Raw genomic sequence first — 14,032 nt, forward strand, 5'->3', positions numbered from 1 at the left:
TGTTTGAATAATACTAGTGCATTTGGAAAATGCAGAAGCTTCAATTGTGGGAAATATGTTTTCGGTGGACTGCGCTATGACAACAGAGACATGACAAATCAATCGAGCAGACCTGCAGCGGAACACGCATTCTGCTACACACTCGAGGGCCATTCAGATATTAGATGTAAAAAAACAAACGCAGTTGATTTACAAACTCCATCCTCCTTTCTCTGTTGACAAAGAGTTTAATCCCAACTCACAAATCCATTTCTCCTCCTTCAGCCATTGAGTGTTAAAAAAACAAAGCTAGGTAAAAAAAAATAATAATCTACACCAAGCAAAATGCAAAAAATTTCATAATTTCTTCCATATCTTTCAATTTGAACTCTTACTACTCTGACTAAGCCTCTGATGGCTATTTTAAGTTTTGTTTCACAATAGTCACGTGCTCGCCCACTGACCAATCACAGCACACGCTGCACCTCACTGCAGAGCTGCACCCGAAAACTGAGCTGCTCGTTAATGCTGACGTACTTGTAGGCCAGCTAGCAGGCTCTGACACATCAAAGAATACGCCCAACATGTCAAAGTAAAGATCTGATTGGTTGAACACTATGACAATCAACAATATCGTCCCCATTCACTTAAACTGCACATGGATTCACTTGTGAGTCTGCAGGCCTCGGGCCTCTCTTCTTACCTAGAGACACAGAGGTGAAATCTGATTGGATAAAAGCTCTACTTAAAACAAGCTGCACTGGAAGCAGAGCAACTGAGGAACACAGTAGCTGTGCAATGAGAAAAAAAAATATGATACATGTAGTGTATTTATGAAAAATGATTAAATTATAAAATAGCTATAACTTTGTGATTCTGTTTAGGCCAGCAGAGAAGGCCTTGCAGGCCCTGACGGCCCACCACTGATGGGGCGCCATCCATTCATAGAGCTGCCCCAAATAAGGGAAGAAGAAATTTTTATTTTTTAGCTTATACTCTTTTAATACTATTACATTTGAAATATTACCCCCCCCCCCCCCCAAAAAAAAGCCCACAACAACATAACTACGTAGCCTATTAAACAGACCCCATCTTCTGGGGTTTTCTTGAGTGTGGTCTGCATAGCTTCATCTCAAAACCTAAAGCTGTGCAGTTTCTGTGTGGGTGTATGAACAAAATGATTGGGGCTGAAATTGGCTGTGATTGAAGGGGCACCAGCTAAAATCCTGCCTGGGGCATCGGATTGGTCAGCTGTGGCTCTATGCGAGTGCTCTTACTCAGCAGTCATTTGGTTAATGCGAGTTTGATTAATGCTTCATAGACAGGTTCTCATGGGTGTTGTAACTTGGACTTGGACTGCTCTTGGTCCATGTAATGTTTGTGCCAGTACCCTCACTTAGCAGGCCTTAATAGTAGCATTATTTGTGACATATGTTTATTGCTACTCTTGGGTGGTAGGGCATGCTCACATTGTCCAGATAAAATCTGGCACAAGCACATCTGTCCATTGTTTGGTGGAAAACTGCACATCATGTTAAATAGACAGAACCATGACGCAATGCAGCCGATCATAAAGCAGCAAACGCGACAGTTCTTAGTTCTCTGCTCCAGCTTTACTCACTTTGTTCTGGCTCAGGAGTGAACAAGGTGCATCACAACCGGCTCGTTGACCTTTCTTCTCAACAGCAGAGTAAGAGAAGCATCTCCAAACACAGAAACCTTTATTTGTCACGTACACAAACAACAAATGGAGGAAAGGTATTTTGTGCCTTGCTCCAGAAAAAATATATATTAAAAAATGGAATAGATAAAATAGTACAGCACAATATTATTTTACAAAAGCAGCAGTAAAACAATAAAATGGTAAGTTTAGGCCTGAGTGGAGAAACTCCTCATCCTCTCTGTTTTGGCCACCAGAGACAAGTCTGTTGTTGGGATGATGGAGGTCTTTTCTGATCCTCTCAGCCCTCGTCCTGCACCTCCTGCTGTAAATGTCTTGTAGACTGAGAGTTCCTCATCAGATGCAGGGCCATGTAACCCCTCTCAGTCCTGTTCCTGAACCAGGCGTTGATGCTGCCTGTCAGGATGTTCTCTATGTTGCAGGTGTAGAAAGACTTTAGAAGCAGCCTGAATTCCCTAAAGCATCGGAGGTGGTAGAGGCGCTGACAGGCTTTCTTCACCAAGGAGTTCATGTGAGAGGACCATGACAAATCCTCTGTGATGCAAACACCTCTCCACCCTCTCCACTGGGGCCCTGTTCGAGTTCCTCTCCTGCTTCTCCCTAAAGTCCACTGTCAGCTCCTTGGTGCTGCTGATATTCACAGAGAGGTTGTTTTCCTGGCACCAGTTCTCCAGGTGGAAGCAAACCCGCACCGCCTGAGGTCTGCCTGTCAGGAAGCTGAAGATCCAGCCGCACAGAATAGCAGAGTGTGCTGTAGCCCACACAGCATTTGAACATAATTCCCTCTCCCGGTGACCAGGTGGGCCAGGGCAGTGTGGATCTGTCGGAGCTGTATGAAAACTACAACAGGTCCAGGGACTGAAGTAGTGAGGAGGGGATGAAGTCTTTGACAAGCCTCTCAGAGCACTACATCACCACCGGCTGGGAGGAGGTTTCTTTGAGATATATAAGATGAGTTGCATCAGCTGTTTTGTATTCATTCCTCCTTTGACACAGTAGAAGCTGCTCCACAAAATATAAATATAGCACATTCCCTTGAATTAACAGAGAAGACGTATAGCCTCAGTTAGAAGTCATTGCATCACCAAGCTGCCAGCAGCATTTACTTCAAGCACAGGAATGAAACTTTCTGAGCCACTTTGTGGTCTGATGGAGCAGTTATCTTCTTCCCACTGGACTAACATTTGAGTAAGAAAACGTGGCTTTGTTAATAACTGCCATTAAATAAACAACAGGCACAAGTGTAAAGTTATACAGTTCGTAGAAATAGCAAAAGACTGCACTGCTTTGTGTTCACATGGTACATGTATAAGACCATGAGAAGTACAGACCAATAATAAGCCACTGACTGTGGAGACCTGATGAGGACTCTGCTGAGGCACAGAGCGATCACACTGGATCAGGACTCAGTCTGTTATGATAAACCGGTTAACCTCTCGCTCACTTCCCACAGCTTCTTTGCCAGGGCATCATCTCGTCCTTTGGCTCCCACCTGTTGCAGTGCACAGTTAGAGAAGTACCGTCCGCTGAGAGGCTCGATGCCCTCCTGCAGGGCACAGTACACGGTGGTCTGGGACCCCCCCGCAGGATCCAGGAAGAAGAGCTTGGCAAAGGGCGTCACAAGGTGCTGCATCCACAGGCTCATACTGCGACACAGCTCTGTGTAGATGACTCCTGGAAGAAGAAACCATCCAAACATATGAGGATTGTGGAAGTGCTCCATGATTACTGTACAGCACAGCTTGACAGTACAGGTAGTCTGTTCTTTCAGTCTCACATACTGTTGTGACAGTTCATATTTAGTGGCAGGGCAGCTGTATTTGGGACAACCAAGTCTGAGTAGTTTCCAGAGAGCTCCAGATTGAAAATCTTCCTCTGCTGAGAATGAACTCCCTCTTGAGCTTTCATTAACCGTAGACTTTACCTCAAACCCTTTTGGAAAGAAAGGCACTGATGTCTGAAGCAGAAGACTACACTCACAACACTCCCTTAATTTCCCCCAACGCTCCTATGTAAAATGTGCAGAGGGCACTAACCTGGGTGGAGGCTGTAGCAGGTGACACTGGTGCCCTCCAGCCGGTTGGCCAGCTCCCTGGTGAAGAGCACATTAAACAGCTTGCTGTTGCAGTAGGCTCGAATGTTGTGCCAGGTGGACTGACTGGACACAGAGTCCTTCTTGGAAGCCAGCAGAGGGAAGTCAGCGCTGCCAAAGCGGTGCAGCAGTGCAGCCACGGTGACCACGCGACCAGGACCGCTCTGCTGCAACTTCTCCAGGAGAAGGTTGGTGAGCAGAAAGTGACCCAGGTGGTTGACCCCAAACGCCATGCCGAAACCATCCTCCGTGTGCCCTGGACCCATCACACCTGAAACACTCAATCACTTAGTGTACTTCCATTTTACAGCACTGTAGTGGTGAAGTCAAATGTGACTGATTTCTTTTAACAGGTGTTGATTTGGTTTGCATGAAGAAATATCAATGCACCACGGAGGGATATCCCACTATTTTTAACATCCTCACCTGCGTTGTTGATGAGGAGGTCCAGTCTGGGTTCAGTCTTCAGGAAGGTTTCAGCAAAGCAGCGAACAGACTGGAAACTCGCAAGATCCAGCTGCGTGAACACCACCTGGTTGTTCCCACTCTCCTGAAGGACATTAATGCTGGTAAAGAGGCTGCAGTACACAAATATTACACTACACTACACAATGATATTGGAACCTGCAGCCTGTGGTGCTGTATTAGGTTATAGTGGGAGGTGTTTCTAGCATGTTGTCATTGAGGCGTCCAGATTTTGAGTACATCTGGACTAAATAGTCAATAGTCAAGTTCTCGACGTTCTTCTGGGCTTACGGAACAGTGACTATAGAGCCGACACAACAGTTATCAGAGTACTTACTCTCCGGATGTCAAAAGCAGCAGCCTCAGCTTTGTCCTTGTTGCGGCAGGCTAGGATCACCCTGGCTCCTCTCTTTGCCAGATCCAGAGCCGTGGCCTTGCCGATGCCAGTGTTGCTTCCTGAGCAGGAAACACCAGTCGCATACATCAAACTCAACAAAACACAGAAAACAAGCCGCTGTGCTGAACCCATGTTGCCTGCATTTACACCGTTTGTAAAACAGAAGATTAGAGCCATAGTGTTTTTTCAAAATCATTGCTCATTCATACATCTGGTGTTAAGATCATACAATCTATATCAATCAATACAAACTCAGCTCTGTAAAATACACATTGCAGCCATCACACTGTACTTTGGTGGAGGAGCAGAGTGCTACACAAAGATGAACAGAGTTAACCATTCTGTGGGCTTATTGGAAGCATGCATGGGCTGATCATAAGTGGACTCCACATATTTCAACTTGTATGCTCAGATTCACAATGGTGCACAGGGGTGTGTCTCTTTTAAGTTAGGGCAGTGTACGTCTAAGTCCTGCTCTTCCTTTGTTACTGTTACTAGCTGGGACAACCCTACCAGTATTTGAGCAACTCGTTCACATTATCTTTGGATTTCTATAACGTCGATGCTGATTTCATCGGCTGCGGTGAGGAATGTGATGGATGATGAGATCTGAGTCAGCTTATTTGACAAGTGAAAGGTGTTAATGGAATAGTTAAGGCTCACTAGCACAAACACAAATACCTCTGCTGGTTTGAATGTTTGTGATGAGGTGGATCTACTGAACTTTATCAGGGGTGGTGAAGTTATCATTTGTGTGGACTAAAGGATACATGATGGTGAGATGAATACCTGATCAGAAGAGTTTTGTGTTTAGAGTCGGTTTTATAGACCGGTGCATTTTTTCTTGAAATATAGTAAAGTTCTTCTCAAAATATCACATTTTTATTCTCGACTACTCAGAGAACACATATGTGGGATTTCAGTTTTAAAAATTGAGCAGAAATCTTGCTGAAACACATAAGAGCTGTTAAAGTCCTGCAGGGGTTAATAAATTAACGAAAATGTTCTCTCTCTCTCTCTCTCTCTCTCTCTCTCTCTCTCTCTCTCTCTCTCTCTCTCTCTCTCTCTCTCTCTCTCTCTCTCTCTCTCTCTCTCTCTCTCTCTCAGACACACGTCACTAGGAGCTAGCAACTCAGACTCGTTACCTGTAACAATGGCCGTCTTCCCGTTCAGCTTCACTGAACTGGAGCACATAGCTCCCTTGAACACACTGTAATAAACTATCATATAAAGGAAAAGTGCTCCTGCTACGAGGCACAGCAACGCAGACATCACTGCGCTGAGCTCTCTTCTTCTTCTTCTTCTTCTTCTTCTTCTTCTTCTTTCAGGTTATTGGCGGACTACAAACCAACGTTTAAGGTGCATGCCGCCACCTACTGTACCGGAGTGTGTAACATCATGACTTTATGACAGTTATTATTTAAACACAATAATAATGGTATTTATAAATTTAAAAAAATAAACTTCATATAGAAGTTATATTCTGGATATTAAACCCGTTCCATTCAAAAATGTACATGAAGCCCTTTTAAGCTGAACTTGTTGTCCCCTATCTCTAACAGTCCTTTGACGCTCCACTCCCTTGCTGTATCTGCACTCTGCCCTTCAGTCTTTCTCTTTCCACACTGAACTTCCTCCACTCTATCAGCACATGTTCAACACTTTCTTTACAGTTACATATCTCACATTTATCTGACTGTCTTTTTCATGATGTATATAACGTGTCATTGAGTCCTGTATGTCCTAGCCTTAATCTACAAAATTCGACTGTTCGAATTTTGTTATAATTTCTACCCTTACTGTCATTCCAAATTTCCTGCCAAGATGTAATGATTCCGTGCTATTACTGATTTTGCTTCTGACCTCCCAGAACAAATTTGCGAAATGCTGCTACTAATAACTGCTGGACTATGTTGTATGGTATCGAATTAGAAATGTTTCACTTTCCTGTTAATGTCCCATCCAAAGCTTTCACCAGAGAGTGTGGAGTACTCCCAACAATTGTGCAGGACAGTCGATGCTATATTTCCGTTAAGCCCACCCTGAATTCTAATCCAGTGTCAGTGCTAACCTAGTTCTCCTCAGATGTAATGGCAGTTCCCTGGATTCCACCAGTAATGCATTAATGTGGTTTTGACTGCTCCCAAGCTAAGTCTCATGGCTCTGTATTGTAGTCTAATTTAACACCTTTTTACATTTTGGTCTCAATCAATTTCAATCAATTTCTCTACATTGATGATTGCTTTCTGAATACTTTTCATCACATAAGCAACATGTTTTCCCCTCTTCCAGATTACTCCATCATCTGCATATAATGATGACTATATACCTGTTCCTGTATTTTCAAATATATCATTAATCATGATGTTAAAAAGAATTGGACTGATGACGCTAACTTGAAATGTTTCTATTTGATAAAAAGTCCAAAAGTCCAGCTTGCTCATTTTAATTAGTCCATCTCTCCACATGGAATCATATGCTTTGTCAATGTCAAAGAAGACTAAAGCCATCACTTCCTAAGGGTCTTTTCTATTTCATCGCTTACTTTAATTAGAGCTGTAGATCTTCCTGTTCTAAAACCACTCTGATATTCATTTAACAACTTTCTTCTTTTTACAACATACGATAACATACAAACAATAATTTTGTCAATCCATTCACATAAGTGGGAGGTTAATGCTATCGGTCTGTAGTTTTTAGCATTATTAGCTGAATTTGTTAATCATGAAAGTAACGAGATTTTTTTTAAAGAGTAATGCAAAACCATGGCGCTTTTGACAAAAGTGACAAGATGATATCATTTAAAATTAAATTTGAGTTTCGTCATTATCATAAATAATTTACTTTGAAGGTCAGTCAGTCCAACACCAACAGCTTTGCATCCGGTTGGGCTTCCGGTTTAGCGTTACTGAACCACCAGATGTCGCTATGTGCATTCTAAGTAACCCTCTATCATCAAAGACAAATCCAATTATACTGTGTATTCAAAAATACTCTAGTTTGTACTCTAAAACTCTGTAAACTAATATAACTGTGATACAACTGTATTGAAATGATGTGCTTTAGTCATGGGCTGACTATAACAATGCCCAAAAAAATAATGTAATCTAATTACATATAATTATTTAAATTCATAAGAGTGTATTGGTTCTCTTGTAAAAGTGACAAGAGAAAGCGAGGTCCAGAGTGGCACAGCCTAAAGCCAGTATAAATCAGTGTTAACACTTCTGACTATGGTTAATGTTTGTAATTACATTACTCATTACTGTTTTGTCAAGTACCCACAGAAGAGTTTTCTGTTTGTAGTCGGTTTTATAGACAGGTGTATTTTTTCTTGAACCATAATGACTTTATTCTCATTTTGAATTGCCACCTGGCGCCTGTTTTTTGTGTTTTCCTTTACATTAATAAAGACTTTTCCATGATTAAATTGATGCAGATTGCAGGAAATAAAGTGTTTGTGTGACGATTTACGGTCAAGCTCAAGCTCAAGCCATGAGAATCCACCCTGTTTTCCACGTGTCTCTTCTCAAGCCCGTACACTCCAGTCCTCTGAACCCTCTCCACCCCCCCACCGGCTCATCGAAGTCGGTCCGGTATACACAGTCAACCGCCTCCTGGATGTCCGTCAACAAGGTAGGGGTTACCAATACCTCGTTGATTGGGTGGGGTATGGCCCGGAGGAACGATGCTGGGTTCCACGCTCCCGGATTATGGATCCGGAGCTACTCCACACATACTATCGCCTGCACCCCAATAAGCCTGGCGGTTCCTAGCGGCAGCCCAGGCAAAGCATATCTCATCTATGCAATCTCAACTGGTCTCGGACACTGCGGACACTGTTCCCTGGCTACCCGGCCCTGTGGACGGGGAGTGTAGTCGGTCCTCCGACCACGAGCTGAGAGAACCTGCTATAGACCCGACCCATAGCTCCACTCCGAAACCGGCATCCTGGACGGAGGTGGTACGCCGCGGCCTCCTGAGAAAACCAGCTGGGGAGTTTCCGTTAACCACCTCCAACCACTTCGCAGTCCTGACGGAGAATACTCCCTCCCGGGCTTCCTCTACCCTTCACCCCTACTCGTTGGCGCAGACGGAGGTAACTCAACGGTTAGATGCAAGGCTTAGCGAGATAGAAGTGTGGCTCCGCACCATGGAAGCTAAGACGCTGGTGACTGCGGGCGTAGCCGGTGCGGCCCAAACAGACGTGGCTCCCGCTAGCCGTCTCCCTGCAGCCCCCGAGCAGCCGGGGGGCCGGGTGACTGCTCCCGGGAGGCTTAAACCTGGGGCGAAGCACTCGGCTCGCCAGCAGCCACTTCGCGTTACAAACAGGTCTTCCACACCCAGCAGAGTTGATTTCTCAGCTGAGAGACCAACTCTGGTCATAGGCAGCTCTATTCTGAGAAACGTGAAGCTAGCGAAACCAGAGGCTACAGTTACATGTATACCCGGGGCCAGAGCAGGCGACATTGAGTCCTATCTGAAAGTACTGGCTAAAGATAACCGTAAATACAGTACGATTGTTATTCATGTCGGCGGGAATGACACCCGACTACGGCTCTCTGAGATCACTAAAGTTAATGTGGAATCTGTGTGTACATACGCAAAAGCCATGTCGGACTCCGTAGTTTTCTCTGGCCCGCTCCCGAATCTGACCAATGATGAAATGTTTAGCCGCATGTCATCGTTCCACCGCTGGCTGTCAGCAAACAATGTGGGCTTCGTAGACAACTGGGACACTTTCTGGGGAAAACCTGGTTTGCTAATGAGGGACGGCATTCATCCCACTTTGGATGGAGCAGATCTCATTTCTGCAAATCTGACCCAGTTTCTGTATGGACCTGGTCCATGACAACCCAGAGTTCAGACCAGGAAGCAGAGTTGCAGTCTTACACACTCCTCTGAGCTTCCATTAGAGCAGTTACTCACCCAAAACCACATAGAGACTGTCTGCCCCACGGCCACTTCAATTAATTAAATCAAAAATAAACGATCGAGGAGTTAAACAAAATAACCTAATCCAAGTTAAAACTACCGCAACAGTGCAACAAAATAGGATAATTAAATGTGGACTCTTAAATATCAGATCTTTGTCATCTAAAGCTGTACTAGTAAATGAGCTAATATCAGAAAATCATATTGATTTATTTTGTCTTACTGAAACCTGGCTGTGTAATGAAGAATATGTCAGCCTAAATGAATCAACTCCTCCAAGTCATATTAATACTCACATTCCTCGAGGCACCGGCCGAGGAGGTGGAGTAGCAGCCATCTTTGACTCAAGCCTATTATTAAACTCTAAACCTAAACTAGATTATAACTCATTTGAAAGTTTGGTTCTTAGTCTTTCACACCCAACCTGGAAAACAATACAGCCAGTTATATTTGTTATAGTGTACCGGGCCCCAGGTCCGTATTCTGAATTTCTATCGGAATTTTCTCAGTTTTTATGAAATCTAGTCCTTAAAACAGATAAAGTAATTATTGTAGGTAACTTTAATATTCATGTGGATGTCGCGAACAATAGCCTCAGTACATTTATCTTATTATTAGATTCGATTGGTTTCTGTCAGAATGTACAGAAACCCACTCACTGTTTTAACCAGTGGTGGGCCATCAGGGCCTGCAAGGCCTTCTCTGCTGGCCTAAACAGAATCACAAAGCTATATCTATTTTATAAATTAATAATTTTTCTTAAATACACTACATGTATTATAATTTATAAAAATATTTTTCCCATTATCTTATCTTCTCATTGCACAGCTACTGTCTTCCTCTGTTGCTCTGCTTCCAGTGCAGCTTGTTTTAAGTAGAGCTTTTATCCAATCAGATTTCACCTCTGTGTCTCTAGGTAAGAACAGAGGCAGAGGCCTGCAGACTCTCACCTGCAGCCAGTGCAGATTAAAGTAAATGGAGACGATATTGTTGATTGTCATGGTGTTCAACCAATCAGATCTTTAGTTTGACATGTTGGGCGTGTTCTTTGACTATCAGAGCCTGCGCGCCGGCCTATAATGACGTCAGGATTACATGCCGCTCAGTGTCCATGTGTAGCTTTGCTGCGAGTTGCAGAGTGTGCTGTGATTGGTCAGTGGGCGAGCACGTGACTATCGTGAAACGAAACTTAACAGCCAGCAGAGGCTGATGGGTAGTGAATCACATCACGTGATGCAGCTCAGCCAATCAAATATGGGCATTCTGACTGAGTGAGATGCACCATGAGAGAAGGGGCTGAGCTGAGGAAAGACACTGCAGAGCAGTAGTTCGACAAAGCCATTTGGCATGCATGTGTCAGCATATTGTTTTTACACACAGGATTTTGTGGACTTTGTGTACTAAAGGTCACAGTTAAGTGGTGAATAAAAAGTGGACAGCACTTTATAAGAGTGGCCTCGCCATGCTAATCATAGTCTATAGTGGTGCCGGCATCCCATTTATACTGTACGTTCAAGTTGTGAAAGTAAAATCCTATAATAATCTCTTTGGGTCGCGGCTTGTCATTAAGGAATGACAGTGGATCCCACAGCCAGACCAGCTGAGAACATTATATTTTCCTGAATTTAGGCTTTTGCATTTTCTAAATGCTCTAGCATTATTCAAACGACTCGTACTGAACGGTTTAATACGAAGATCTACATAGTTACAGCCTTAAAAATGAATAGATTGGGCGCCATCATGTGGTTATAAGGTGGTATTTCAGCTGCAGGACAGCAGTGAAGGCCCAGGTATAAAATGCACGGCCCGCCACTGGTTTTAACCACACTCTCGACCTGGTTCTGACTTATGGCATTAACATAGAAGATTTAATAGTCTTTCCACAGAACCCTCTTTTATCGGACCATTATCTAATAACCTTTGAATTCCTACTAACGGAGTGTAAGCAAGAGTTACTACACTAGATGTCTATCTGATGATGCCGTAGCTCAATTTAAAGAAGCGATTCCGTCTATATTTAACTCAATACCATGCTTCAATATAACAGAGGACTCCTGTGATAACTTTAGTCCTACCCAGATTGATCATCTTGTCAATAGTGCTACAAGCTCACTGAGAAGGACACTAGACTCTATTGATCCTTTAAAAAAGAAGTTAGTAAAACAAAGGAGGTTCGCTCCATGAAACCCTGAAACCCGCAAATTAAAGCAAACATCGCGAAAACTTGAAAGAACATGGCGTTCCACTAACTTGGAAGAATCTCGGTTAGTCTGGTGAGACAGTCTTAAAACGTATAAGAAGGCCCTCCGTAATGCCAGAGCAGCTTATTACTCATCGTTAATAGAGAAAAATAAGAACAACCCCAGGTTTCTCTTCAGCATTGTAGCCAGGCTGACAGAGAGTCACAGCTCTGTTGTTCCGAGTATCCCTATAGACCACAGTAGCAATGACTTCATGAACTTCTTTAATGATAAGATTCTAACTATTAGAGAGAACATTAATAATCTCCTGCCCTCGACTAGTACCGATCTTTCCACAAATAGAGTAACCTTAGAAACAGCTGTAAACCCTGATATATATTTAGATGGCTTTACTCCCATCGACCTTGACAAACTGACCTCAACAATTTCTACGTCTAAACCTTCTACCTGTCTCTTAGACCCTATACCAACTAGGCTGCTTAAAGAAGTGCTGACATTAATTTGCACGACTTTATTAGATATGATCAACCTGTCTTTATTAACAGGCCATGTACCACAGTCCTTCAAAGTAGCTGTCATTAAACCTCTTCTTAAGAAGCCCACTCTCGATCCAGAGGTGTTGGCCAACTACAGACCGATCTCTAACCTTCCCTTTCTCTCTAAGATCCTTGAGAAAACAGTTGCAAATCAGTTGTGTGACTTTCTATGTAACAATAGTTTATTTGAGGATTTTCAGTCAGGATTTAGAAAGCATCATAGCACAGAGACAGCTCTGGTAAAAATAATAATGACCTTCTAATCGCATCAGACAAAGGACTCGTCTCTGTTCTTGTCCTGTTAGACCTTAGTGCTGCGTTTCGACACCATTGACCATTACATCCTGTTGCAGAGACTAGAACATTATATTGGCATCAAAGGAACAGCACTGAACTGGTTTGGATCCTATTTATCGGATCGATCTCAGTTTGTTTATGTAAACGATGACGCCTCGATGAAGACCAACGTCAATTATGGAGTTCCACAAGGTTCTGTGCTTGGACCAATCTTGTTCACCTTATATATGCTTCCTTTAGGCAATATTATCAGAAAACACTCTATAAACTTTCATTGTTATGCAGATGATACTCAATTATATATATCGATCAAACCAGATGAAACCAATCAGCTTGCTAGGCTGCAAGCATGTCTTAAGGACATAAAAACCTGGATGACTTGTAACTTCCTGATGTTAAACTCAGACAAAACTGAAGTTATTCTACTAGGCCCAGAACACCTCCGACATCAGTTATCTAATGATATAGTTTCTCTAGATGGCATTGCGCTGGCATCCAGCAGCACCGTAAATAATCTTGGAGTTACCTTTGATCAGGATTTGTCTTTTAACTCTCAGATAAAACTAATTTCTAGGACTGCCTTTTTTCACCTACGTAATATTTCAAAAATCAGGCACATCCTGTATCAAAGCGATGCAGAGAAATTAGTTCATGCATTTGTTACCTCTAGACTAGATTACTGCAATTCCTTATTTTCAGGCTGCTCTAATAAGTCTAATAATGAAATCTCTCCGGTTGATTCAGAATGCTGCAGCTCGTGTACTAACAAGAACTAAGAAAAGATTATCATATTACTCCTGTATTAGCTTCTCTGCACTGGCTCCCTGTAAAATCTAGAATAGAATTTAAAATCCTTTTACTTACCTACAAAGCCCGAATTGGTCAGGCACCATCATATCTTAAAGAGCTTATAGTACCATACTGCCCTACTAGAGAGCTGCGCTCCATTAATTCAGGGTTACTTGTGGTTCCTAGTCTTAAAAAGTAGGATGGGAGCCAGAGCCTTCAGTTATCAAGCACCTCTTTTGTGGAACCAGCTTCCCGTTTCAGTCCGGGGGGCAAACACACTCACCACATTTAAGAGTAGGCTTAAGACTTTCCTCTTTGATAGTGCTTATAGTTAGGGCTGGCTCTGGTTTGCCTTGGACCGGCCCTTAGACAAACTGGTATAGGCAAAAACTACAGGGGGACTTCCTTAGGATACACTGAGCACCTCCCTCCTCCTCTTCTTCACCTCTGTCTGTATGAATTGATGTCCCATTAATGCTCATTACTAACTTTACTTCTTCCCTGGAGTATTTGTGCTTTCTCGCCTCACAGGTTCCCATGACCGCAGTTTTATCTAGACACTGGTCCTTCAACCATCCATGGCCCTGCTGACACCTACTACGATCTTCATTATTAACATTATTAACCCTATTACCGATACCATTAATGTACATTATTGAC

At 43.1% G+C, this 14,032-nt stretch overlaps 2 protein-coding genes across 2 annotated transcripts; one reads left to right on the forward strand and one right to left on the reverse strand.

The window, feature by feature from the left end:
• Nucleotides 1-1,683: 1,683 nt before the first annotated feature.
• On the reverse strand, nt 1,684-6,006 carry LOC142931510 (dehydrogenase/reductase SDR family member 13-like). Its single transcript, XM_076075466.1, has 5 exons — nt 5,760-6,006; nt 4,555-4,673; nt 4,179-4,302; nt 3,697-4,023; nt 1,684-3,334 (listed from the first exon to the last, which is right to left on the reverse strand). The coding sequence occupies exons 1-5, from the start codon at nt 5,884-5,886 to the stop codon at nt 3,075-3,077; spliced, it is 957 nt and encodes a 318-aa protein (XP_075931581.1). The 5' UTR covers nt 5,887-6,006; the 3' UTR covers nt 1,684-3,074.
• A 2,413-nt stretch (nt 6,007-8,419) lies between these two features.
• On the forward strand, nt 8,420-9,466 carry LOC142931482 (uncharacterized). Its single transcript, XM_076075410.1, has one exon. It carries the CDS (start codon nt 8,420-8,422, stop codon nt 9,464-9,466), a length of 1,047 nt encoding a protein of 348 aa, XP_075931525.1.
• The last annotated feature ends 4,566 nt before the right edge of the window (nt 9,467-14,032 follow it).

The sequence above is a fragment of the Anarhichas minor genome, unplaced genomic scaffold (assembly GCF_050575085.1).
Source record: "Anarhichas minor isolate MPS153535 unplaced genomic scaffold, ASM5057508v1 ptg000052l, whole genome shotgun sequence".
NCBI classification, from domain to species: domain Eukaryota; kingdom Metazoa; phylum Chordata; class Actinopteri; order Perciformes; family Anarhichadidae; genus Anarhichas; species Anarhichas minor.

What these genes read in the sequence shown, in the direction of transcription:
- LOC142931482 (XM_076075410.1), top strand. Translation starts at nt 8,420, where the DNA reads ATGCAATCTCAACTGGTCTCGGACACTGCGGACACTGTTCCCTGGCTA.
- LOC142931510 (XM_076075466.1), bottom strand. Translation starts at nt 5,886, where the DNA reads ATGTCTGCGTTGCTGTGCCTCGTAGCAGGAGCACTTTTCCTTTATATG. An exon ending in CCTCCTCATCAACAACGCAG is followed by an intron (nt 4,024 to 4,178) that starts GTGAGGATGTTA and finishes TGAGTGTTTCAG; the next exon opens with GTGTGATGGGTCCAGGGCAC. An exon ending in CTGCTACAGCCTCCACCCAG is followed by an intron (nt 3,335 to 3,696) that starts GTTAGTGCCCTC and finishes TTCTTCTTCCAG; the next exon opens with GAGTCATCTACACAGAGCTG.